This window comes from Hemitrygon akajei, chromosome 3, assembly GCF_048418815.1.
Source record: "Hemitrygon akajei chromosome 3, sHemAka1.3, whole genome shotgun sequence".
NCBI lineage: Eukaryota > Metazoa > Chordata > Chondrichthyes > Myliobatiformes > Dasyatidae > Hemitrygon > Hemitrygon akajei.
This window is the reverse complement of record NC_133126.1, coordinates 172,890,715-172,914,367: the sequence shown is the minus strand read 5'-3', so window position 1 is coordinate 172,914,367 and position 23,653 is coordinate 172,890,715. Positions and strand designations below refer to the sequence as shown.

The following is a 23,653-nucleotide window of genomic DNA, read 5'->3' as shown; positions in this document are numbered from 1 at the left end:
TTTGAGCAATTCTAGTGATGTGAATGCAGTATTCTAATGATACAATGCTTTTGTCAGATTTGTTTCAATCCACAGGGTAGTCGTATTCTTACAGGCAGTTCTGATAAGACAGCCAGGCTATGGGATCCTCGCACCGGCCAATGTCTTCAGGTGCTGGAAGGCCATACCGATGAAATTTTCTCATGTGCTTTTAACTATGAGGGAAATACCATCATCACAGGTACTGTAATGAAACAGGTTATGGACCATAGAAAACCAAGTATTTTTTTCCGATAAGATGATGGAAGCATATTCAATAGTATATTTCAAATGTCTGGTAGGTATATAGATGAGAAAGAAAAATGAGAAGGTTGTGCAGTAAAGTGACAAATGTATGTAACTAATTTGGAGTATTGTGTGCAGTTTTGGTCACCTATCTACAGGAAAGATGCAAACAACGTTGAAAGAGTACAGAAAAAAAATTACAAGGATGTTGCTGGGTCCGGAGGACCTGAGTTATAAGGAAAGATTGAATAGATTAGGACGGTATTCTTTAGAATGCAGAAGACTGAGAGGAGATTTGATAGAGATATACAAAATTATGAAGGGTATAGATAGGGTAAATGCAAGCAGGCTTTTTCCACTGAGGTTAAGTGGGACTACAACGAGAGATCATGGGTTAAAGGTGAGAAATTTAAGGGGAATATGAGGGGAAACTTCTTCACTCAGAGGGCCATAAGAGTGTGGATTGAGCTGCCAGCGCAAGTGGTGCATGTGAGCTCAATGTCAATATTTAAGAAAAGTTTGGATAAGTACATGGGTAGTAGGGGATATGGAGGGTTATGGTCGCAGTGCAGATTGATGGGATTGGGCAGTTTAAATGGTTTTGGCATGGATTAGATGGGCTGAAGGGCCTGTTCCTGTGCTATACTTTTCTATGACTCCGTGGCTCTTTTAAAGTGCTGAGAAAAGCATTGGAGGCCAAATTACCTCTTTTGATATATGATGCTGTGATTAATTGTATTTTTTCCCTTCACTTTATCTAATTGGAAAATTCTTTATTAGCTCAGTTTATAATTCTTTATTGTACAGCTAGATGCAAAAATGATCAATGTTTAAATGGTTGAGGCTGAGATACATCCAAGGATGTGCTGGGGCACATCATCAGTGATGTAACATGGGATCATTGGGTGATTTGGGTCTTTCGACATCAGTCACCCTCACCCAGGTGACCCTGCCAGGGTTCATCAAGCCCTGGCTTGTGTCCCAGCAATTTTGGTTCAAGGTTCACTCCTCTTAATCCATAGTCATCTAGAGGCACGCTCAGCAGCCTCTGTGAAGGTCTTGATGGATCTTCTCTTTGCAGCCTTTGTAATGCCACCGAGAGAGTAGGTTCCAAAGAGTGAGCAGCCAGTAAAATCTCCACCTCTATAGGCTCACAATGTGCCCTTCACCCCTGTCTCTGGGACTGCTCTACCAGCTCCTAGTATTCAGCCTTGCATTCAAACACCTCCTCAATATGACCTTCCCAAAGCACTGCCAGTTCTACCATGACCAATTGCTTGGAGGTTTCTGTCAGAATAACCATGGCAGGTATCTTTGATGATGATGTGATGAAGTAAGTGAACTTTAATGGTTTGCCAAGATTGACTTTCAGTTGCCAGTCAGATGCCGTGGCAACAAGCCTAATGTTGACCTGGGCTGAGCCTATGGTTGGTCTCCAGCTTTGACAAAGGTTATGGGCTTTCTGGGTTGGTGGAGGTGCTTATAGTTGTTAATGACTGAGGTCATGGTGCCAGGAGTAGCAGCCTTCTCCAAAGGCTTTTGAGCAGCTGATGAGGATGTGTTCCGGAGTCCCTCTGCCAAGGTAGAGGACACAATGGTGCACTACTTAGATTTTAGTTAGGCTATTTGCAACCATACTTAATTATCCTTCATTGGTGTAACTTTAGCTATAATTATTCTTGATTGAGGTGGCAATTGGTCCAACCCAAGTTTGTGAAGTGAATAGACCAGTATGTTGAAACATACATATTTCATCTGTATGTGAAATCAATATATTAGATCAATTGGAAAAGTGTATTATGTATGATATTTTTGAACTCTCGTTTTCTCACAGTACAAGATAATTTTTTTTTGTCATAAAATAGGAAGCAAGGATAACACTTGTAGGATATGGCGCTAAATGAAGATGAAATTATTAAAGCTAAGACTGAATTTATACTGAACATCCTTTAGAAGTAAGTGAAGTAGTATTGTTCTCTAAGTGAAAACAGTATTTCAGACATTCATTGGCACATTCAATACATTTTTTATATTATACTAAAGCTCATTGCCAACTGGTGATAATCTGGATAGGTCAACTCGTCAATGAAATGTCTTATAGTATGTGCTGCTCTTTGGACTGCTTCAATGCATGTAAGAATACAGCAATAATTTTTCTAACAAAACTTTTGTTAAAAGAAGATTAAACATGATTTAAAAACAAAATACGGCAATGTTTTAATTCTTCTGAAATTTTGAAATACTTGAATTTGATTACTGTGAATTGTTGCATTGAAAACTTTTATAAAGTAGCACAATTACACTGTCATACCACTTAAACATTTTGTTAACAAATAAAAATTTGACCAATGGACTAAGAATTTCTTGATTTGTTTTTTGCTGTCTTTATTACGCTGTGCATAATGAAAATAATATATAATTAGAAGGTACATCCCACTGAGGCTTATTGTTATGAATATATGTTCTAGAATAAACTTTGCTTGCCAACAATAGAAATTAAGAAGTTGCTGACTACCCTATGATTTTCCCTGCCTTGAAAATACAGAAAGTCACAAGGAAACTATATGTGATTTCTCAAATTTCATAGGATTGTATGTTTGTAACACTAACCTTTTGAAATACATTTAAAGGGAAATTGTTTAATATGCTGAAGTGGAGGTTAAATTTTATTGATCCCACTCACATACAGCATGGATCATGCAGAGTCACATAGCATGGTCATAAGCCCTTTAGTCTGCCATCTCCACTTGCCATCAAGCACCCATTTAGTGTCAATAACCTATTATGAATGTTCCTAGTCTTACTTCTAGTTAAAAAAAACAAAAGACATATACAGTAGATCTCTTCTCTTATTGCATGCTCTTTATAACGGGTAACTAAGTCAAGTTAATATTTGTCATTTCTAAAGAAGTTGTTGCTATGCATTAGAAAGAATGAACTAAAATAGCTTACAGCTTTTGTATCCTCAGATTGCAGTTTTTTTTACAACTCAAAGTATATTTTGTTATTCTGAAGGACACATGGAAGCTAATGTGACTACAGAAGTCTTCTGCAGCTAACACTGTGACCATGGCTAGATAATCTGTTTTACTGATTTTGATTGACAATCAATATTTGCCCTAAAACTATAGTGGGCATTTGTGACAAAACAAAATTTTTTATTTCCTATCTCCTAATTCATTTTCAAAGTTAGAGGTAGATCACTTCACCACCTTAGTCACTCCAGTTCATTTTAAGATTAAAGATTAGCTTTATTTGTCATATGTACATTGAAACATACAGTGAAATGCGCCGTTTGTATCGATGACCAACATAGTCCGAGGATTTGTCTGTAAGTGTCCCTATGCTTGCAATGCCAACATAGCAGGCGTCCTAAACCATATGTCTTTGGAATGTGAGAGGAAATTGGAGCAGATGGAGGAAACCAACATGGTCACAGGGAGAAAGTACAAACTTTGTACTTGAGTGCCGTGAATGTTTTGTAGGTCAGAGCAATTTGGTATTACTAGTTCAGGAAAATTTAAGTATCTACTACCTTGTATGTGTCTGGAGTCATATGTAGATCAGACTGAATGGCATTTTCCTTGAAGCATTTGACATTAAGTGTTATTTCATAAAGCAATTTAATAATTTCAGGGTCATCATTAAGGATACTATTCCCCAATTCAAGAACATTGAATTTAGTTTCTGCAGATGTCTTGGTGGGTTTTGAACTTTTACTTCCAGATTTTTGGTTTGTATTTGTTAACTATGATACTTCCATTTCTAGTATCGTTGCATAATCAGAGTGAATAACGCAGTGAAATTAATAAGTGAAAGAAATAAATGTTTTGGACCAAAACCCTTCATCAGGACTGGAAAAAAAGATCAGAAAAAGAAGGTAGTAGGCTATAGGTGAAACCAGAGGTCGTGGTACATGTTGGTACCAACGACGTAGGAAAGAGAAGGCAGGAGGTCCTGAAAACAGACTACAGGGAGTTAGGAAAGAAGCTGAGAAGCAGGACCTCAAAGGTAGTAATCTTGGGATTATTGCCCGTGCCACATGACAGTGAGTATAGGAATAGAATGAGGTGGAGGATAAATGCGTGGCTGAGGGATTGGAGCAGAGGCAGGGATTCAGGTTTCTGGATTATTGGGACCTCTCTTGGGGAAGGCGTGACCTGTACAAAAAGGACAGGTTGCACTTGAATCCGAGGGGAACCAATATCCTGGCAAGGAGGTTTGCTAAGGCTATTGGGGAGAGTTTAAACTAGAATTGCTGGGGGGTGGGAACCGAATTGAAGAGAGGGAGGAACGGGTAGTTTGCTCACAAATAGAGAAAGCTTGTAGGCAGTGGGAGAGGGAGAATAGGCAGGTAATAGAGAAGGGGTGCGCTCAGACTGATGATGTGAGATATGTCTATTTTAATGCAAGAAGCATCATGAACAAAGTGGATGAGCTTAGAGCGTGGATCAGTACTTGGAGCTTTGATGTTGTGGCCATTACAGAGACTTGGATGGTTCAAGGGCAAGAATGGTTAGGCTGAGTGCCGGGTTTTAGATGTTTCAGAAAGGACAGGGAGGGAGGCAAAAGGTGGGGGTGTGGCACTGCTGATCAGACATAGCGTCACGGCTGCAGAAAAGGAGGAAATCATGGAGGGATTGTCTACGGAGTCTCTGTGGGTGGAAGTTAGGAACAGGAAAGGGTCAATAACTCTACTGGGTGTTTTTTATAGACCACCCAATAGTAACAGGGACATCGAGGAACAGATAGGGAGACAGATTCTGGAAAAGTGTAATAATAACAGGGTCATGGTGGTGGGAGATTTTAATTTCCCAAATATTGATTGGCATCTTCCTAGAGCAGGGGGTTTAGATGGGGTGGAGTTTGTTAGGTGTGTTCAGGAAGGTTTCCTACAAGAGGAGAGGCTGTACATGATCCGGTATTGGGAAATGAACCTGGTCAATAGATAATAGACAGTAGGTGCAGGAGTAGGCCATTCGGCCCTTCTAGCCAGCACCGCCATTCACTGTGATCATGGCTGATCATACACAATCAGTACCCCATTCCTGCCCTCTCCCCATATCCCTTGACCCCGCTATCTATAAGAGCTCTATCTAACTCTCTCTTGAATGCATCCAGAGACTTGGCCTCCACTGCCTTCTGGGGCAGAGCATTCCACATATCCACCACTCTCTGGGTGAAAAAGTTTTTCCGCATCTCTGTTCTAAATGGCATACCCCTTATTCTTAAACTGTGGCCTCCAGTTCTGGACTCACCCATCAGCGGGAACATGCTTCCTGCCTCCAGCGTGTCCAATCCCTTAATAATCTTATATGTTTCAATCAGATCCCTTCTCATCTTTCTAAATTCCAGTGTATACAAGCCCAATCGCTCCAATCTTTCAACATATGACAGTCCCGCCATTCGGGAATTAACCTTGTGAACCTACGCTGCTCTCCCTCAATAGCAAGAATGTCCTTCCTCAAATTTGGAGACCAAAACTGCACACAATACTCCAGGTGGGGTCTCACCAGGGCCCTGTACAGCTGCAGACGGACCTCTTTACTCCTATACTCAATTCCTCTTGTTATAAAGGCCAGCATGCCATTAACTTTCTTCACTGCCTGCTTGCTTTCATTGACTGATGTACAAGAACACCTAGATCTCGTTGTACTTCCCCTTTTCCTAACTTGACTCCATTTAGATAGTAATCTGCCTTCCTGTTCTTGCCACCAAAGTGGATAACCTCACATTTATCCACATTAAACTGCATCTGCCATACATTTGCCCACTCACCCAACCTGTCCAAGTCACCCTGCATTCTCATAACATCCTCCTGACATTTCACACTGCCACCCAGCTTTGTGTCATCAGCAAATTTGCTAATGTTACTTTTAATCCCTTCATTTAAATCATTAATGTATATTGTAAACAGCTGCGGTCCCAGCACCGAACCTTGCGGTTCCCCACTGGTCACAGCCTGCCATTCCGAAAAGGACCTGTTAATCACTACTCTTTGTTTCTTGTCAGCCAGCCAATTTTCAATCCATGTCAGTACTCTGCCCCCAATACCATGTGCCCTAATTTTGCGCACTAATCTCCTATGTGGAACTTTATCAAAAGCTTTCTGGAAGTCCAGGTACACTACATCCACTGGCTCTCCCTTGTCCATTTTCATAGTTACATCCTCAAAAAACTCCAGAAGATTGGCCAAGCATGATTTTCCCTTCATAAATCCATGCTGACTCGGACTGATCCTTCTACTGCTATCCAAATGTGTCGTAATTTCCTCTTTTATAATTGACTCCAGCATCTTTCCCACCACTGACGTCAGGCTAACCGGTCTATAATTCCCTGTTTTCTCTCTCCCTCCTTTCTTGAAAAGTGGGACAACATTAGCCACCCTCCAATCAGCAGGAACTGTTCCTGAATCTATAGAACATTGGAAAATGATTACCAATGCGTCCACGATTTCTAGAGCCACCTCTTTAAGTACCCTGGGATGCAGACCATCAGGTCCCGAGGACTTATCAGTCTTCAGACTCAACAGTCTATCCAACACCATTTCTTGCCTAAAATAAATTTCCTTCAGTTCATCCTTTACCCTAGTTCCTTTGGCCACTATTGCATCTGGGAGATTGTTTGTGTCTTCCCTAGTGAAGACAGATCCAAAGTACCTGTTCAACTTGTCTGCCATTTCCTTGTTCTCCATAATAAATTCACCCGTTTCTGTCTTCAATGGCCCAATTTTGGTCTTAACTATTTTTTTGCTATTCACATACCTAAAGAAGCTTTTACTATCCTCCTTTATATTCTTGGCTAGTTTACCTTTGTACCTCATTTTTTCTTGGCGTATTGCCTTTTTTGTTATCTTCTGTTGCTCTTTAAAAGCTTCCCAGTCTTCTGGTTTCCTGCTCATCTTTGCTATGTTATACTTCTTCTCTCTTATTTTTATACTGCCCTTTACTTCCCTCGTCAGCCATGGCCGCCCTTTATTCCCCTTAGGATCTTTCTTCCTCTTTGGAATGAACCAATCCTGCACCTTCTGCATTATTCCCAGAAATACCTGCCATTGTTGTTCCACTGTCTTCCCTGCTAGGGTATTGTTCCATTGAACTTTGGCCAGCTCCTCCCTCATAGCTCCATAGTTCCCTTTGTTCAACTGTAATACTGACACATCTAATTTTCCCTTCTCCTTCTCAAATTGTAGGTTAAAACATATCATATTATGGTCACTACCTCCTAATGGTTCCTTTACCTCGAGGTCCCTGATCAAATCCGGTTCATTGCACAACACTAAATCTAGAATTGGCTTCTCCCCGGTAGGCTCCAGTACCAGCTGGTCTAAGAATCCATCTCAGAGGCACTCCACAAACTCCCTTTCTTGGGGTCCAGTACCAATCTGATTCTCCCAGTCTACCTGCATGTTGAAATCCCCCATGACAACTGTATCATTACCTTTGCGACATGCCAATTTTAACTCTTCATTCAACTTACACCCTACATCCAGACTGCTGTTTGGGGGCCTGTAGATAACTCCCATTAGGGTCTTTCTACCCTTCGAATTTCTCAGTTCTATCCATACTGACTCTACATCCCCTGATTCTATGTCAGATGTCAGGTCTCTCAGTGGGAGAGCATTTTGAAGATAGTGATCATAATTCTATCTCATTTACCATAGCATTGGAGAGGGATGGGAACAGACAAGGTAGGAAAGTGTTTAATTGGAGTAAGGGGAAATATAAAGCTATCAGGTAGGAACTTGGAAATAAAAATTAGGAACAGATGTTCTCAGGGAAATGTACAGCAGAAATGTGGCAGATGTTCAGGGGATATTTGTGTGACGTTCTGTATAGATATGTTCCAGTGAGACAGGAAAAGGATGGCAGGGTACAGGAACCGTGGTGTATAAAGGCTGTTGTAAATCTAGTCAAGAAGAAAAGAAAAGCTTACAAAAGGTTGAAAAAAAACTAGGTAATGATAGAGATCTAGAAAATTATAAGGCCAGCAGGAAGGAGCTTAAGAATGAACCTACTGTTTTTAACTGGTTCTCCTCCATTATGTCCTGTTTAAGTTTGGAGAAGATTAGAAGCTGGACGTTTGACACATATTTTAACTTTGAGCAAGTCTGGTGACCTTTTATTCAATATTTTCATATGATTTAATTTTTTTAATTCTTTTTTATTTTTTTAAGGAAAAATTTTCCTTATCCACAAAGGTTTGGAGATGACTGGAAGGATGTTTTCTTTTTTCTTTTTTTCTAATTTTATCCTCAAATGAACTGCCCAATCTTTCTTTTTTTTTGTTTTAGGTTAGTTTAGTGGGTTTTTTTCCTCTTCTTATTAATAAAATTTCCAGTCTTTTTTTATGACTTGTCAAGAGCAGTTGTGTTTTCCTGTTTATATACTATATACAACAGCTTAACATTATATCTAATTGACCTTGACAGTATATATTTTTTGTTGTTTTTATGTCTTTTGTATTATGTGTTTGCCAAAACTTCTCCTCTGATTTGTAATTTTTCTCTGTTAGAAAATTAATTTAAAAAAAGAATGAAATTAGGAGAGCCAGAAGGGGCCATGAGAATGCCTTGGTGAGCAGAATTAAGGAAAACCTCAAAGCATTCTACAAGTGTGTAAAGAGCAAAAGGATAAGACGTGAGAGAATAGGACCAATCAAATGTGACAATGTAAAAGTGTGTATGGAACCAGAGAAGATAGCAGAGGTACTTAATGAATGCTTTGCTTCAGTATTCACTATGGTAAAGGACCCTGGCGACTGTAGGAATGACTTACAGAGGAAGCTTGACCGTGTAGATATTAAGAAAGAGGATGTGCTGGAGCTTTTGGAAAGCATCAAGTTGGATAAGTCACCAGGACTGGATGAGATATACCCCAGGCTACTGTGGGAGGCGAGGGAGGAGATTGCTGGCATTAATGGCAATGATGGCAATGATCTTTGCATCATCAATGAAGACAGTTGAGGTTCTGGAGGATTGGAGGGTTGCAGATGTTGTTCCCTTATTCAGGAAAGGGAGTAGAGATAGCGCAGGAAATTATAGACCAGTGAATTTTACTTCAGTGGTTGGTAAGTTGATGGCGAAGATCCTGAGAAGCAGGATTTATTAATATTTGGAGAGGCATAATATGATTAGGAATAGTCAGCTTGGCTTTGTGAAAGGCAGGTCGTGCTGTATGAGCCTGATTGAATTCTTTGAGGATGTGACTAAATACATTGATGAAGGTAGAACAGTAGGTGTAGTGTATATGGATTTCAGCAAGGCTTTTGATTAGGTACCCCATGCGAGGCTTATTGAGAAAGTAAGGAGGCATGGGATCCAAGGAGACATTGCTTTGTGGATCCAGAACTGGCTTGCTCACAGAAGGCAAAGAGTGGTTGTAGATGGGTCATATTCTGCATGGAGGCCAGTGCCTCAGGGATCTGTTCTGGGACCCTTCTCTTCGTGTTTATTATAAATGACCTGGATGAGGGAATGGAGGGATGGTTTAGTAAATTTGCTGATGACACAATGGTTGGGGGTGTTGTTGTGTGAGTGAAATCACCAGAGTGAGAGTTATTAGTGCATACAAAGCAGCTTCTTTATTCCACAAAAACAGGTACAGCAGGTACCTTTCGGTGGAAAGGTCTGCTGGCCCAACTTGGGGCTCGATCTTTATTTGCTAAACACAAAGGACAATTCCATATTTACAAAGTATAGATAATGCTTTTTTTGAAACTCCATGCAAGCTTCACACCTTCGTCTGTGGACTGGGATTCACAGCTTTAGGGAAATGCATTGTTGCAAAATAAATCCACAATACATTATCAAGGGTCAGGAGACTGGTAGCCAAAGCCATTTCCTAAATGTAAATAACCTAAACCTAGAAATCATTCTAACAGGGTGTGTTGTGGATAGTGTAGAGGGCTGTCAGGTGTTATAGTGGCACATTGATAGGATGCAAGACTGGACTGAGATGTGGCAGATAGAGTTCAACCCAGATAAGTGTGAGGTGGTTCATTTTGGTAGGTCAAATATGATGGTAGAATATAGTTTTAATGGCAAGACTCTTGGCAGTGTGGAGAATCAGAGGGATCTTGGGGGTCCGAGTCCATAGGACACTCAAAGCTGCTGCACAGGTTGACTTTGTGGTTAAGAAGTCATATGGTGCATTGGCCTTCATCAATGGTGGGATTGAGTTTAAGAGACAGGAGGTAATGTTACAGCTTTATAGGATCCTGGTCAGACCCCACTTGGAGTACTGTGCTCAGTTCTGCTCACCTCACTACAAGAAGGATATGAAAAATATAGAAAGTGTGCAGAGGAGATTTACAAGGACATTGCCTGGATTGGGGAGCACGTCCGATGAGAATAGCTTGAGTGAACTTGGCCTTTTCTCCTTGGAGCAATGGAGGATGAGAGGTGTATAAGATAATGAAAGGCATTGATTGTGTGGATAGTCAGAGGTTTTCCCCCAGGACTGAAATGGCTAACACGAGAGAGGACAGTTTTAAGGTGCTTGGAAATAGGTACAGAGATGTCAGGGGCAGGTTTTTTTACTCAGAGTGTGGTGAGTGCATGGAATGGGCTGCCGGCGATGGTGGTAGAGGCGGATACGATAGCATCTTTTAATATACTCCTGGATCGGTACATGGAGCTCAGAAAAATAGAGGGCTATGGGTAACCCTACGTATTTTCTAAAATAAGTACATGTTCAGCACAGCATTGTGGGCTGAAGGGCCTGTATTGTGCTGTAGGTTTTCTATGTTTCTAAACCGGGAGGGTGTGGGGCAATACCAGGGATAGAGTTCCTCTTGTCCTCACCTAACACCCCATTAGGCAACATGTCCAGCATATAATTCTCTGTAACTTCTACTGCCTCCAACAGGATCCCACCACCACCAAGCACATCTTCCCCCCTCCACTTTCTGCAGGGATTGCTTCCTACATGACACCCTTGTTCACTCATCCCTCCTGGTACTTATCTTTGCAGGCGGAACAAGTAGCCACCCCTACAGCTCCTCCCTCACTACCATTCAGGGCCCCAAACAATCCTGCAGGTAAAGCAACACTTCACCTCTGAGTCTGTGGGGGTCATCTACTGTATCCAATGCTCCCGGCATGGCGTCTCGTATATCGGTGAGACTTGCAGTAGATTGGAAGACCACTTCGTCGAACACCTACACTCTGTCAGAAAAAGATGAATTTCCTTGTAGCCTCCTAAATAAATTTAACTTCTCATTCCCATTCCAACATGTCAGTCCGTGGCCTCCTCTACTGCTGCGATGAGACCATACTCAGTTTGGAGGAGCAACACGTTATATTCCATCTGGGTAGCCTCCAATCTGATGGCATGAACATCGATTTCTCAAAAATTCAGAAATTGCTCCCCCTTCACCATTCCTGTTTTCTTTCACCTTTTTCTTACCTGCCATCACCTCCCTCTGGTGCTCTTCCTCCTTCCCTTTCTTCATGGTCTTTTGTCCTCCCCTATCAGATTCCACCTCCTTCAGACCTGTATCTTCTTCACCAATCAACCTCCCAGCTCTTTACTTCATCCTCTACCCCACTTCCCCAGTTTCACCTATCACCTACCACCTTGTACTTCTTCCTCCCCTCTTTCTACGTTCTTACTCTGACTTCTCTTTTTTTTTCCAGTTCTGATGAAGGGTCTTGGCCCGAAACTTCAACTGATTGTTCCTTTCCATAGATGCTGCCTGGCCTGCTGAGTTCCTCCAGCATTTTTTGTGTTTTCCAGCATCTGTGGATGTTTGTGGAGCAGCTATTCCATCTGATTTTTATTTGGAGAAGTTTGTATAAGTCTTGGCTGCACCGAAAAAAAAATCATTGTACGTGTCCGGTGGGTATTGCTGTTAATCAAGTATATACCAAAATGTTATACTTATTTTATCTATTTTTCTTCAGCACAAAAGCTAATTTAGTTTTTCTTCTATGCACATGCACGCTCCCATTCCTTCACACGTTTGAAAATACAGTATCCAATGCTGATCCTAGCTACATTATATCATGGGATAGGCAAGTACAAGTTTTCAGTATTCTGGACTAGAACTGGAAACTGCTTGGGTTTGGATATTCCAAACTGCGCCACTGCCATAATTTGTGTAGATGCAGAGTATCTTCCTGGTCAAATCAGAACCTGAAAATTTTCAAGACCATCAGGTTGATTGTTATGATGCTTATAATGTTAACATTAAATTCAATTAAATTAATATGATCACAGTATTCATGTATGTCAATCTTCGTGACATGATCGTCTGCCTTCTAACAAGACTTGCAAAAGAAAATTGTTTTCAATATTATCATTGGCAGAGGAGAAAATAGGAAGAACTTTGGGGCTCAGAGGGACAAATCCAGTCCTGACACTTTTCATCAATGTTTATTGTGAATAAATACAGTATGAGTCATTTTCATGAAATAACATTAACATAGTTTGGTTTCATACAAAGTTCTAATAGTAATCCAGAAAGTATTACCACATTTAGTTTGTGGTAGAGCACTAAATCCAAACAAGAATTGAGTGGCAATTTCATGTGCATATTTTTAAATCTATTTCACTGTCTTAGCCAGGGCACCATAATAAATTCTCAGAAAAAAATATGTGACTATATCTAGCAAAGTAACTGGAAATAAGTATTACAAATAAACTCATGTATTTTTATACAATATCCAATTATTTTACCTCAAATATTTGTTTTAATGAAATACAATATTTTAATATCTTTACTAGTGGTGTATGCTAAGGTTCCCCTCTTGCTTGTGCTTTTAAAAATTTGATATTTCAGAAGAATGGCATTATTTTGAAAATAAATAAGTTATTGGACCTAAAAGAAACTGCTGACAACAATTCTGCTATCTCTTAAGTATGCCCCTGCAAAAATTCCTGTTGTTATACTCCTTTCATTTATCATACTGGACTAGTTTCAATAAATTTCAGAATTATTTTATGCAGTGTCCAACTGGAGTAATTCTCTTTAATTTGTTTGTGCTGCCAAAGAGTGAAACCATTTTAGTACTAGCTAGGTAGCACTAACTTGGCAAAGGTTTTGGTTTGGATATGCAGCATTTTTTTTCTATTACATTCTAATGTTTGAACTAATACTGTGTGAGTATTTCAGCAGAGTAAACAGCATCTGTACCTTAAAATAATTTGTAGGCAGCTGTCTGAAACTGTTCACTAACTGAAAGGTTGGATGTTCAGACAAACAAGCTTGCTGTACATCCAATGTACAATTTTAGTAAGTCTATCCAAATCTGCTCAAATACATGCCACACAAATTTACATATACAGTACAGGCTTGTCTGATGCTATATGGCTTGTGAATGTCAGTGTCTTCATCTTCACATGTACAGTACAGATCAGATAAAAGATAATGTATTCAGTTTTGACTGTAGTTTTGAATTGTGAAAGCTCTCATACACATAAGTTGAAAAGTACATACACTGTGTCTCCACTGCAACAGTGAGACTGCTTTGGTGATGAAATAACATATTTATCCACATTTAAACAATGGTTGCATCAACTCTGCAATTATTACATGGCAGGGACTCCATATCTTGGGTAGATATAACAAATTCTTCTTTGACATAAATCAAACTGCTGGTTTCACATCTTGTATACAGTACGACTTGGTGTGACCCAGCTAATTTTTGATTAGTCACTTCAAAAATCACATCCTGGCTTTAAAATATTCATACAAATTAACTCCAGTGTCAAAGAGTTTCAAACTGAATACTATTTCTTTCTACCTACATGATAAAAATACAAGTTAATATTTAGCCAAATTCAAGGAGCCAGTCAAACAGACTGCATGTTGGAAGCCTTCCTCCCTCTTCTTGTAGTTCACAGAACTGTATGATTGCAAGAAACAGGTCTTTGAGCTTCCAGGCTTTCTGGTCAGCGAAGTGGATAACATCTAAGAACTGAATCCAAACCAAGAAATTGGTTATTGTACTCTTGCCTTCTATATTGAACTAAAAAGAGAATGTTCACTATATAATAGCATTTATACAGAATTTATAATCATGCTGTTAACAATATGTTTTAATTTCTGTTTTCTACATTTGCAGTTGTTTTGATTATTTTTCATCTGCATACTTGTTTACCTGACTATCAAGTAAAGAAGGGATTTGCAATTATATACGTCCCTTAACAATTTCAGTTAAAAATCATATCAGTCAATTATTTTTGTGTTGTTCTGAAGTGTTTTTTTAATTGCTTTTTCATCACGCATTGGGAAATTCCATGATGATAAATGCAGAGGTGATTCTTATTTTTCTCTTTGAGTGTGTGTGGAAAAGGATGAACAGTGTAGATGATTAATTTCTATATAAGTATAGATCGTGAAAACTTGGTTAGCAGTCAGTTTTGGAGAGTCTGAAAGTAAACAAATCAATGACAAGTACAATTAGGGTAGAGGACAGTATAAGCTCTTTCCTAGAACATACAGGAAGACTTTAGATATTGTTCCACACCATGGACACCCTTGTGTTTACAAGACATATAATAGAGAACACTAAGGTCTCTGTGAAAAATACTGAAGTATCTAAAACACGGAGCAGTACAACACAGCAAAGGGCCTTCCAGCCACCATGATGCCAATGTAACTAATCCCAGCTGCTGACATATGGCCCATATCATTATTTCCTGCATATTCATGTGTCTGTTTAAACATTGTTCTTGTATTTGCTTCTACCAAACTGCTTTCCTTCACACATTCCAGGCATCTGCCACTCACTCTGTTTAAAAAAATCTTGCCTTGCATGATTTCCCTTTTTCTCCTGAAAGCTGTGCCCTCTGGTATTTGATATTTCTGCCCTCAGAAAAAGACTCTGACTCCCTACCTTATCTTTCTCTCTGTTAATTTTATATATTTCTATCAGGACTCCCCTCCAGAGAAAATAATCAAAGTTAGAACCATAGAACATTACTGTGGTGAACTACATATACCTGTCTGGACTGCTCCTGTGGCTCCTCCCACAGACCCCTGCTGACTGCTCCTGTTGCTCCTCCCACAGACCCCTGTATAAAGGCGACTGAGGCCTGTTGCCCAGCTCATTCCCCAGGATGTAGTGTTGTTCATTCTTCTAGTCAATAAAAGCCGATACCTCGCTTCTTACGTCTCAGAGTGAGTTATTGATGGTGCATCAATTACAGCACAGAAACAGGCCTTTTGGCCGTTCTTGGCTGTGCCAAACCATTTTTCTGCTTAATCCCACTGACTTGCACCTGGGCCATATCCCTCCAATCCCCTCTCATCCATATACCTGTCCAAGTTTTTCTTAAATGTCGAAAGTGAGCCCGCATTCACCACTTCATCTGGCAGCTCATTCCACACTCCCACCACTCTCTGCGTGAAGAAGCCCCCCCAATGTTCCCTTTAAACTTTTCCCCCTTCACCCTTAACCCATGACCTCTGGTTGTTTTTCTCCCCTAGCCTCAGTGGAAAAAGCCTGCTTGCATTCACTCTATCTATACCCATCATAATTTTATACACCTCTATCAAATCACCCCTCATTCTCCTACACTCCAGGGAATAAAGTCCTAACCTATTCAACCTTTCTCTGAAACTCAGTTTCTCAAGTTCCGGCAACATCCTTGTAAACTTTCTCTGCACACTTTCAACCTTATTAATATCCTTCCTGTAATTAGGTGACCAAAACTGCACACAATACTCCAAATTTGGTCTCACCAATGTCTTATACAACCTCACCATTGCATTCCAACTCTTATACTCAATACTTTGATTTATAAAGGCCAATGTACCAAAAGCTCTCTTTACGACCCTATCTACTTGTGACACCATTTTTAGGGAATTATGTATCTGTACTCCCAGATCCCTCTGTTCTACTGCACTCCTGTGTCCTACCATTTACTTTGTATGCTCTACCTTGGTTTGACCTTCCAAAGTGCAATACCTCGCATTAAACTCCATCTGCCATTTTTCAGCCCATTCCTCCAACTGGTCCAAATCCCTCTGCAAGCTTTGAAAACCTTCCTCACTGTCCACTACACCTCCAATCTTTGTATCATCAGCAAATTTGCTGATCCAATTTGCCACATTATCATCCAGATCATTGAAATAGATGACAAATAACAATAGAGCCAGCACTGATCCCTGTGGCACACAGGCCTCCACTCAGAGTAGCAATCCTCCATTACCACTCTCTGGCTTCTTCCATTGAACAATTTAATTGTTATTTAATTTAATTAAATAAATTTAATTTAATTTAATTCCAATACAATTTACTACCTCTCCATGTATACCTAGCGACTGAATCTTCCTAACTAACCTCCCATGTGGGACCTTGTCAAAGACCTTACTGAAGTACATGTATACAACATCCACTGCCTTCCCTTCATCCACTTTCCTGCTAACTTCCTCGAAAAACTCTAATAGATTGGTTAAACATGACCTACCACGCACAAAGCCATGCTGACTTTTTCTAATAAGTCCCTGTCTATCCAAATACTTGCAGATCCTATCTCTTAGTATTCTTTCCAATAATTTACCTACTACCGGTCAAACTTACCGGCCTATAATTTCATGGCTTACTTTTTGAGCCTTTTTTAAACAATGGAACTACATGAGCTATCCTCCAATCCTCTGGCACTTGACCTGTGGATATCGACATTTTAAATATTTCTGCCAGGGCCCCTGCAATTTCAACACTAGTCTCCTTCAAGGTCCGAGGGAATATCCTGTCAGGTCCTGGGGATTTATCTATTCTGATTTGCCTCAAGACAGCAAGCACCTCCTCCTCTTTAATCTGTATACCTCCCTACCTGTTTGACTTGTTTCCATAGACTCCATTCCAGTTTCCTTAGTAAATACAGGTGCAAAAAACCCATTTAATTTCTCTCCCATTTCTTTTGGTTCTATACATAGCCGACCACTCAATGACTTGTATCTAACTTACCTACTCTAAAACGAATGTGACTTGTCCATTTGGTCCATAAGGGGCCTTGTCAAATGCTTCAAGTCCAGAAAAGACAACATCCACTTCCCTATCCTTGTCAATCACCTTCATTACTTCCTCAAAAAACTCAATCAAATGCAGAGACATTAAGTTTGTTCCTGGTACAGCATTCAGTCATGGCATACAACATCTTCCTTTCTCACAGTGGAGGTAGAGGCTACAAAACATAGTGCAAGTGATATCAATAATATTATATGATCACTTTTCACTGATAGTCTCAGTGCTGATTGAGGTATATCAGTACCATTTCTCTGAATATATATAATGTATCATATTCTGTACAATTGCAGAGAAATGAATCTCAGGTTTGCATATGGTGGCATAATAATAAATTTATTTTGAACTTTGAGAGTGTTAACCACCTTCTCCCACTTGCATTGTTAAGATCAATTGAAATAGATATACTTCTATTTGCACAAAAGATGATGTAAGTGAGACAATTGTGATAGTAATAAATAGTAAGGCGATGGAGTTTCCTTACAAGATTCTCATGCAAGTTTCAAGTAACTCCAAATTTTAATCATAAAATCAGGGGAAGTTTGGTACCCAAACTCTGTCACTTTTTACTGTATTCTTGAGGAAGGAGTGCATAGAAAGCTGAGACATCTTATTCTGTCAGGAAAGGAAATTTTAAGAGTGAGTCTTGGTGTATGATTCTTATGGACAATTTGGCCCACAACTTGTGAAGAATGGACAAAACTGTGGAGCTAGAAAGGTGAGTGCATACTAAGATAATAAATATATTTATTGCCAATCAGAAATTATGGTTTAGATAAAGAACACATCAAAGCAATAGCTTATAGACATGAGGTACTGCAGATGCTGGAAATCTAGAGCAATACACACAATGTCCTGGAGGAGCTCAGCAGATCAGGTAGCATCTATGGATGGGAGTAAACAGTCGACGTTTCAGGCCAAGACCATCCAGACTCCAAAAAAAAGTTTAGACTTATGATTAAGTTTTTGATTTTTCATTGTTTTTGCATTAAAAATACAAGGGAAAAATTCAGAGAAGAATGTAATTGTATTTAATGATCTAACTGTCTGATTGCATCTAAGCCGAGAGTTCTGGGTTCAATATCTGCTCTTCCTTAATCTTTAAATGTTGTTTTCAGAGGTTCCCCTTTATGATTTATGTGTTTGTAGCTAGAAGGATATATAGCGAGAAACCAATAGATGAGCTGTGATTGCATTTTTGGAAGCCCCTTAGTGAAAGGCCGCACAAGTGGTTATTAAATAACATTAGAGTCTATGGGGTTAGTGTTAATACACTTGCATGGGTATAACTGGTTTGTTTAATGGATGGAGAAGAATATATGTGTCATTGACTTACAAGTCTGTGATTAGAGTGATTCTGTAAGGATTAATGTTAACATTCTATATAAATGATTTGGATGAGAAGACTAAGTGTATTCTAGTCAAGTGGCTGATATTACAAAGCTGGGTGGCAATGTGGATAATAAGGAGGTTACAGAGAGGCTTCAGGGAGCTATAGATAGGCCAAATCAATAGATGTGGATATGACCAGATGGTTTATATTGGTGAAAAATGTAAAAATATCCAATATATTTGTAGTAGAAAATCAGTGTATTTTTAAATAGTAAATGATTGAATGGTATTGTTGTGCAGGGGTCCTGATTGTGTATCAGAATCATAGCAAGTTAATGCGTAAACACAGCAAGTGATTAGGAAAAAAAATGCATGTAAGTCTTTATTTGAAGAGGCATTAAGTACAGGAGTAACCATATCTTATGCTATTTATTCATACACTGGTATAATGCACCCAGATGTACAGGATGCTGATTGACCATGTGCAATAAAGATTTAACAAGATTTAATGAAGGTCTTGAGATGGCGGTGGGGGGGGGGGGGGTGGTTTGTCCTGTGAAAAGAGATGAAACAAATTGGAACTATACTCTCTATACTTTTTAAGGAAAGAGAAGTAATCCCATTGAAACACCCAAGTTTCTTAATAGGTCTTGACAGGCAAGTTGCAATTATGTTGTCATTGCTGGCTGGGCTTGGAACTGTCAAAATAAGTGACTGAAATGAGAAGAAATTTCTTCAGGCAAATGATCAGTACCCAAAAGGACTGCAGAGGCTCAGTTGCAGAGTATATAGGGTAAAGGTGGAAAATACTTTTGGATATCAAGAGAAACAAAGATATGATTTTAGTGCAAGAAAGTGTTACTAAGGTAAAAAATCAGCCATGTTTTATGGTATGTGGTGGGCAGAATTATCTGTTTCTGCTTCAATGTCTTAAATTACCATAATCTATAAATTTGGCTCATGTAGAAGATTCTATACCACTAGCTGAAGAAGAATAGTGTTTGTAAAGAGCCTGGATCTACCTTCCATATCAGATAATTCAACTGACAAATGAATTATCTCGCTGTTTATGGATGCTTTCTATAATAAAAACATATTTATAGAACACATTTCACACAGACGATGTAGTTCGAGGTGTCTTACAATGGGATAAAGTGCAAACATGAAAATAAAGTACAAAAAGATGTTAGTTAAAAGCAAGGTTAAATACATTGGTTTTGAGCTGGTATTAAAAGTATCACCTGAGTCTGTATGCCTTACAGATTTAGGTATTGAATTTAGTGTATGACAGTTACTAAGGTAAAAAAAAAATCAACCATGTTTTATGATATGTGATGGGCAAAATTATCTATTTCTGCTTCAATGTCTAAAATTACTATAATCTATGAATTTGGCTACAGTGTGTAGTTCAAAAAAGCTGACCTGCCAATTATCTTTTGAGAGAGATTGTTTAAGTTTTAAATAAGTGTAAAACTATGTACAAAGATGCTGTCACATTCTCTGATGCAACAGGAGTAGTTCACCAACTTCCTGAGAAGATTTAAAAAATCTAAACAAATTGGCCATAAGACCATATGAAGTAGGAGCAGAATTAGGTCATTCAGCCCATCGAGCCTGCTCTCCTATTTCATCATGGCTGATTTATTGTCCCCCTCAGCCCCATTCCCTGTAACGCTTAACACGCTGACTAGTCTAGAACCTATCAACCTCTGCTTTAAACATGTCCAATTACTTGGCCTCCACAACCGTCAATGAATTCCACAGATTCACTATCTCTGTTAGTTAGCAGCACCCAACCAGTAAAAGCCCCCTTTATTTCCACTCTTTGCCTCCTGCCAGTCAGCCAATCTTTTACCTATGCTGGTATCTCTCCTATAATACCACAGGCTTTAATCTTGTAAGCAGCCAAATGTGAAGTACCTAGACAAGGCTTTCTGAAAATCCAAATAAGCAATATCTACTGACAACAACACACACAAAATGCTGGTAGAACACAGCAGGCCAGGCAGCATCGATAGGGAGAAGCGCTGTCGATGTTTCAGGCCGAGACGTCGACAGCGCTTCTCCCTATCGATGCTGCCTGGCCTGCTGTGTTCTACCAGCATTTTGTGTGTGTTGTTGTTTGAATTTCCAGCATCTGCAGATTTCCTCGTGTTTAATATCTACTGATCCTCCTTTGTCTAACTTCCCTGTTATTTCTTCAAGGAATTCCAACAAATTTGACAGGCACGATTTCCTCTGAAGGAGACCTTGCTTACTTTGAGCTATTTTATCATGTGCCTCCAAGTAACCAAAAACCTCATCCTTAATAATGGACTCTCATTAGCTTTGAAGTTCATCCTTCCTGCAGAGCCATATTAATTAATTGCCTCATATTTTGGCTCTGTGATCAATGCTCTGAAATTCAGTATTAGTACTGGAAGGCCAAAGAATATTATTGGACCTGCTTTGCATTAAGGGAGCTCCTGGTGCACTGTGTCACACACAATGGAAAAGAGAGAACTTCTGGTCGGGGTTCTAAACTTGATGCAGTGGGGAAAATTGCTGAAGGGTTAGAGAAAGCATCATGAATTGGGGTTGTTTTTGGACAAGGATTAGTCTTCAATGCTGCTTATGGCCCAGCTGCATAATAGAAAGTGCCATAGTCAGAGTGGTGTGATTTGATCAAGAAAACAATTGTGTTGCTTTCCGCTCTGGGAACCATTTTATTTTTGTATATGTGTAGAGGTGATAAAGACTACTGAACAAAGAAATTTTTAGATAATTGCCTCTTTCTATAAGAGACATATTGGAATTTTCTGACCAAAATTACTTTCAGTACAACTGTAATGAAATTGACACTGCAACAGGAAAATCAAAATAACTGCAGAAGCCGAAAATATCTCACTAAAAAAGCACATGGTTTGACCTGCAGAGTATTTCAGCATCTTCTCTTTTTGACCTCTAACATGTTTTTCACTTAGGGCTGATTTTCTATCTGCAAGTAGTTCTTATATCATCACTTCACTGGGTGGTCATTTTCTATTCATTTTTGCAAACTGCTTTCAAAGTGGAAAAAAAGTCTATATTTCACTATACTTTATTTTGCTCAGCAATTGTAAACTTGTGGAACTGCTAAGTCACAGGATGTATTATAAGTGACAGAGAATAATAATGAGGTAATGAAAAGGAAATTACCTTTTGAATCCTATTTTCCTGAGATTTTTTGAAGTAAATCACCGGAAAACCAAGTTCTGAAGCTGCTATCCACTGTAAAATTGCTCTCAATTCGGAATCGACACATTCAGGGCTTAGGTCAAAGTTCAGCACAAGAAAATCCATGTGGTAGTTGATTGTGCCAGTTGCCATCTGCGATGTATTTTCTTGGGGAAGAAAAATATTCAATATATTTATACGTGATGTGAAATGATTGATAGAATGTGTTGTTCTGAACAAAAATATAAACCTTACCATCCAAACTTTCTCGGTTCTCTTTCACTGTGTCCTTTTCACTGATGATTTCACTGGTGCAAAAAAAAACTAACATGATTATTTGAAATATATTATGCAAAGTGATGAAGATGAAGCCTCGTTTGATTTGCCTCATCTTCCTGTACAAAATAGTAAGTTTTTGTACAGGAAAAGCTGACTATTCCCTTACAGTTTCACAGTTTAGACAGGATAAAATTTTGGGATGTCGATTTTTTTTTATATGAAAAGTAAAAGCAAAAGATTCATAGAAGAATTTAGTTGTACTTATTATTCCAACTGTCTGATTGCATCTGAGTCAGAGTGATCTGGGTTTCATATCCTCTGCTGATTGACTGTTGCAGTAAAACTTATATTTCCTTATTTGTATTTAGAAGACAGCACTGTAACCAGCCCAACAAGCTTGTTTGCCCAATTACACCTATGTGACCAATAAACCTACTAACTCATGCTCTCAAATGTGGAAAGAAACTGGAGTGTCCAGAGAAAACTACACCAGCATGGGGAGAATATACAAACTCTTTACAGGCAGCAGTAGAACTGAACAGGCACTGGTGCTGTAACAGAATTATGCTCATCACTATGCTACCATGCTGCCCCAAAGGCTGCTGCTTTTCTGGTCCTGCTTTTGATTCAGCAGAGTGAATAAAGAGGAATCAATAGACGTGTTGTATTTGCATTTTTAGAAGGCCCTCAATAAGTAATCGCACTAGTGGTTATTAAATAGCATTGTGGGCCGAAGGGCCTGTATTGTGCTGTAGGATTTCCATGTTTAGAGCAAATGGATTGGGGGTAATGTGTTTACATGTCATGGAGTAAGTAAATGGATAGAGGAGAATGAATGTATTCTGGGATGGAAGTCTGCACAAATTAATGCTGTTGAAAATCTGTATCACTGATTTGCTTGAAGGATGCCAGTGTAATATGGCCAAGTTTGCTGCATTTGTTGCCAGCCAGATGGAGTCTTGGTGAAGCCTAGATTTAGCCAGGATTAACAGAATCCAAGATTTATCCACAGTTAGACATAAAAGTGATGAAACTGAAGAAACGATTCAAGGTAAACCCTTAACTATTTTGTTGCAGTATTATGCTGCAAAATTCCATAGGGCCCACCATTGAAAATATCTTCAAGAAGCAGTGCCTCAGAAAAGTGCCACCCATCATTTAAGACCCTCATCATTTGGGACATACACTACCATCTCATGGACATGCCCTTTTCTCTGATGCTGCCCGACCTGCTGAGTTCCTCCAGCGTGTTGTATGTATTGCTTTGACCCCAACATCTGCAGTGTACTTGGTGTGCCCTTTTCTCATTACTGCCATCAGATTTCTGAATGGCCCATGAACATTACCTCACTATTCCTCTTGTTCACTGCTCATTTATTTCTAATTGTTATCTTGCACTGTACTGCTGCTGTAAAACAATAAATTTCATGACATATTTGCACTTGTGGAGTACAAGAGGAAATGCAGTGAATTTTGGCCTAGGCCTTGGAGGAGGGAGAGAATGGGCCTATTATTTAAGACTTCATTATGGCCTTGAGTGGCTCAAAGGTGTGAATGCTAGAAGAGTGACATCTTTGGACTTAGATTCTTAGAGATTCTGACATGGTT

At 39.3% G+C, this 23,653-nt stretch overlaps 2 protein-coding genes across 4 annotated transcripts in view; one reads left to right on the top strand and one right to left on the bottom strand.

Annotated features, from left to right (window-relative positions):
- Positions 1 to 2,606, top strand: part of daw1 (dynein assembly factor with WDR repeat domains 1) — a 57,258-nt gene extending 54,652 nt beyond the window's left edge. Inside the window, exons 12-13 of the mRNA XM_073041342.1 lie at positions 58 to 220; positions 2,130 to 2,606. Coding sequence (XP_072897443.1) covers positions 58 to 220; positions 2,130 to 2,164 — 198 coding nt within the window. The 3' untranslated portion in view covers positions 2,165 to 2,606. The remainder of the gene's footprint in view (positions 1 to 57; positions 221 to 2,129) is intronic.
- Positions 2,607 to 12,625: 10,019 nt separating this feature from the next.
- The window catches only part of sphkap (SPHK1 interactor, AKAP domain containing), a 139,644-nt gene continuing 128,616 nt past the window's right edge, over positions 12,626 to 23,653 (bottom strand). For all 3 annotated transcript variants that reach the window (XM_073041348.1, XM_073041347.1, XM_073041349.1), the window contains 3 exons: positions 22,022 to 22,074; positions 21,749 to 21,933; positions 12,626 to 14,185 (listed from right to left, as the gene is read on the bottom strand). In XM_073041348.1, coding sequence (XP_072897449.1) covers positions 14,039 to 14,185; positions 21,749 to 21,933; positions 22,022 to 22,074 — 385 coding nt within the window. In that variant the 3' untranslated portion in view covers positions 12,626 to 14,038. The remainder of the gene's footprint in view (positions 14,186 to 21,748; positions 21,934 to 22,021; positions 22,075 to 23,653) is intronic.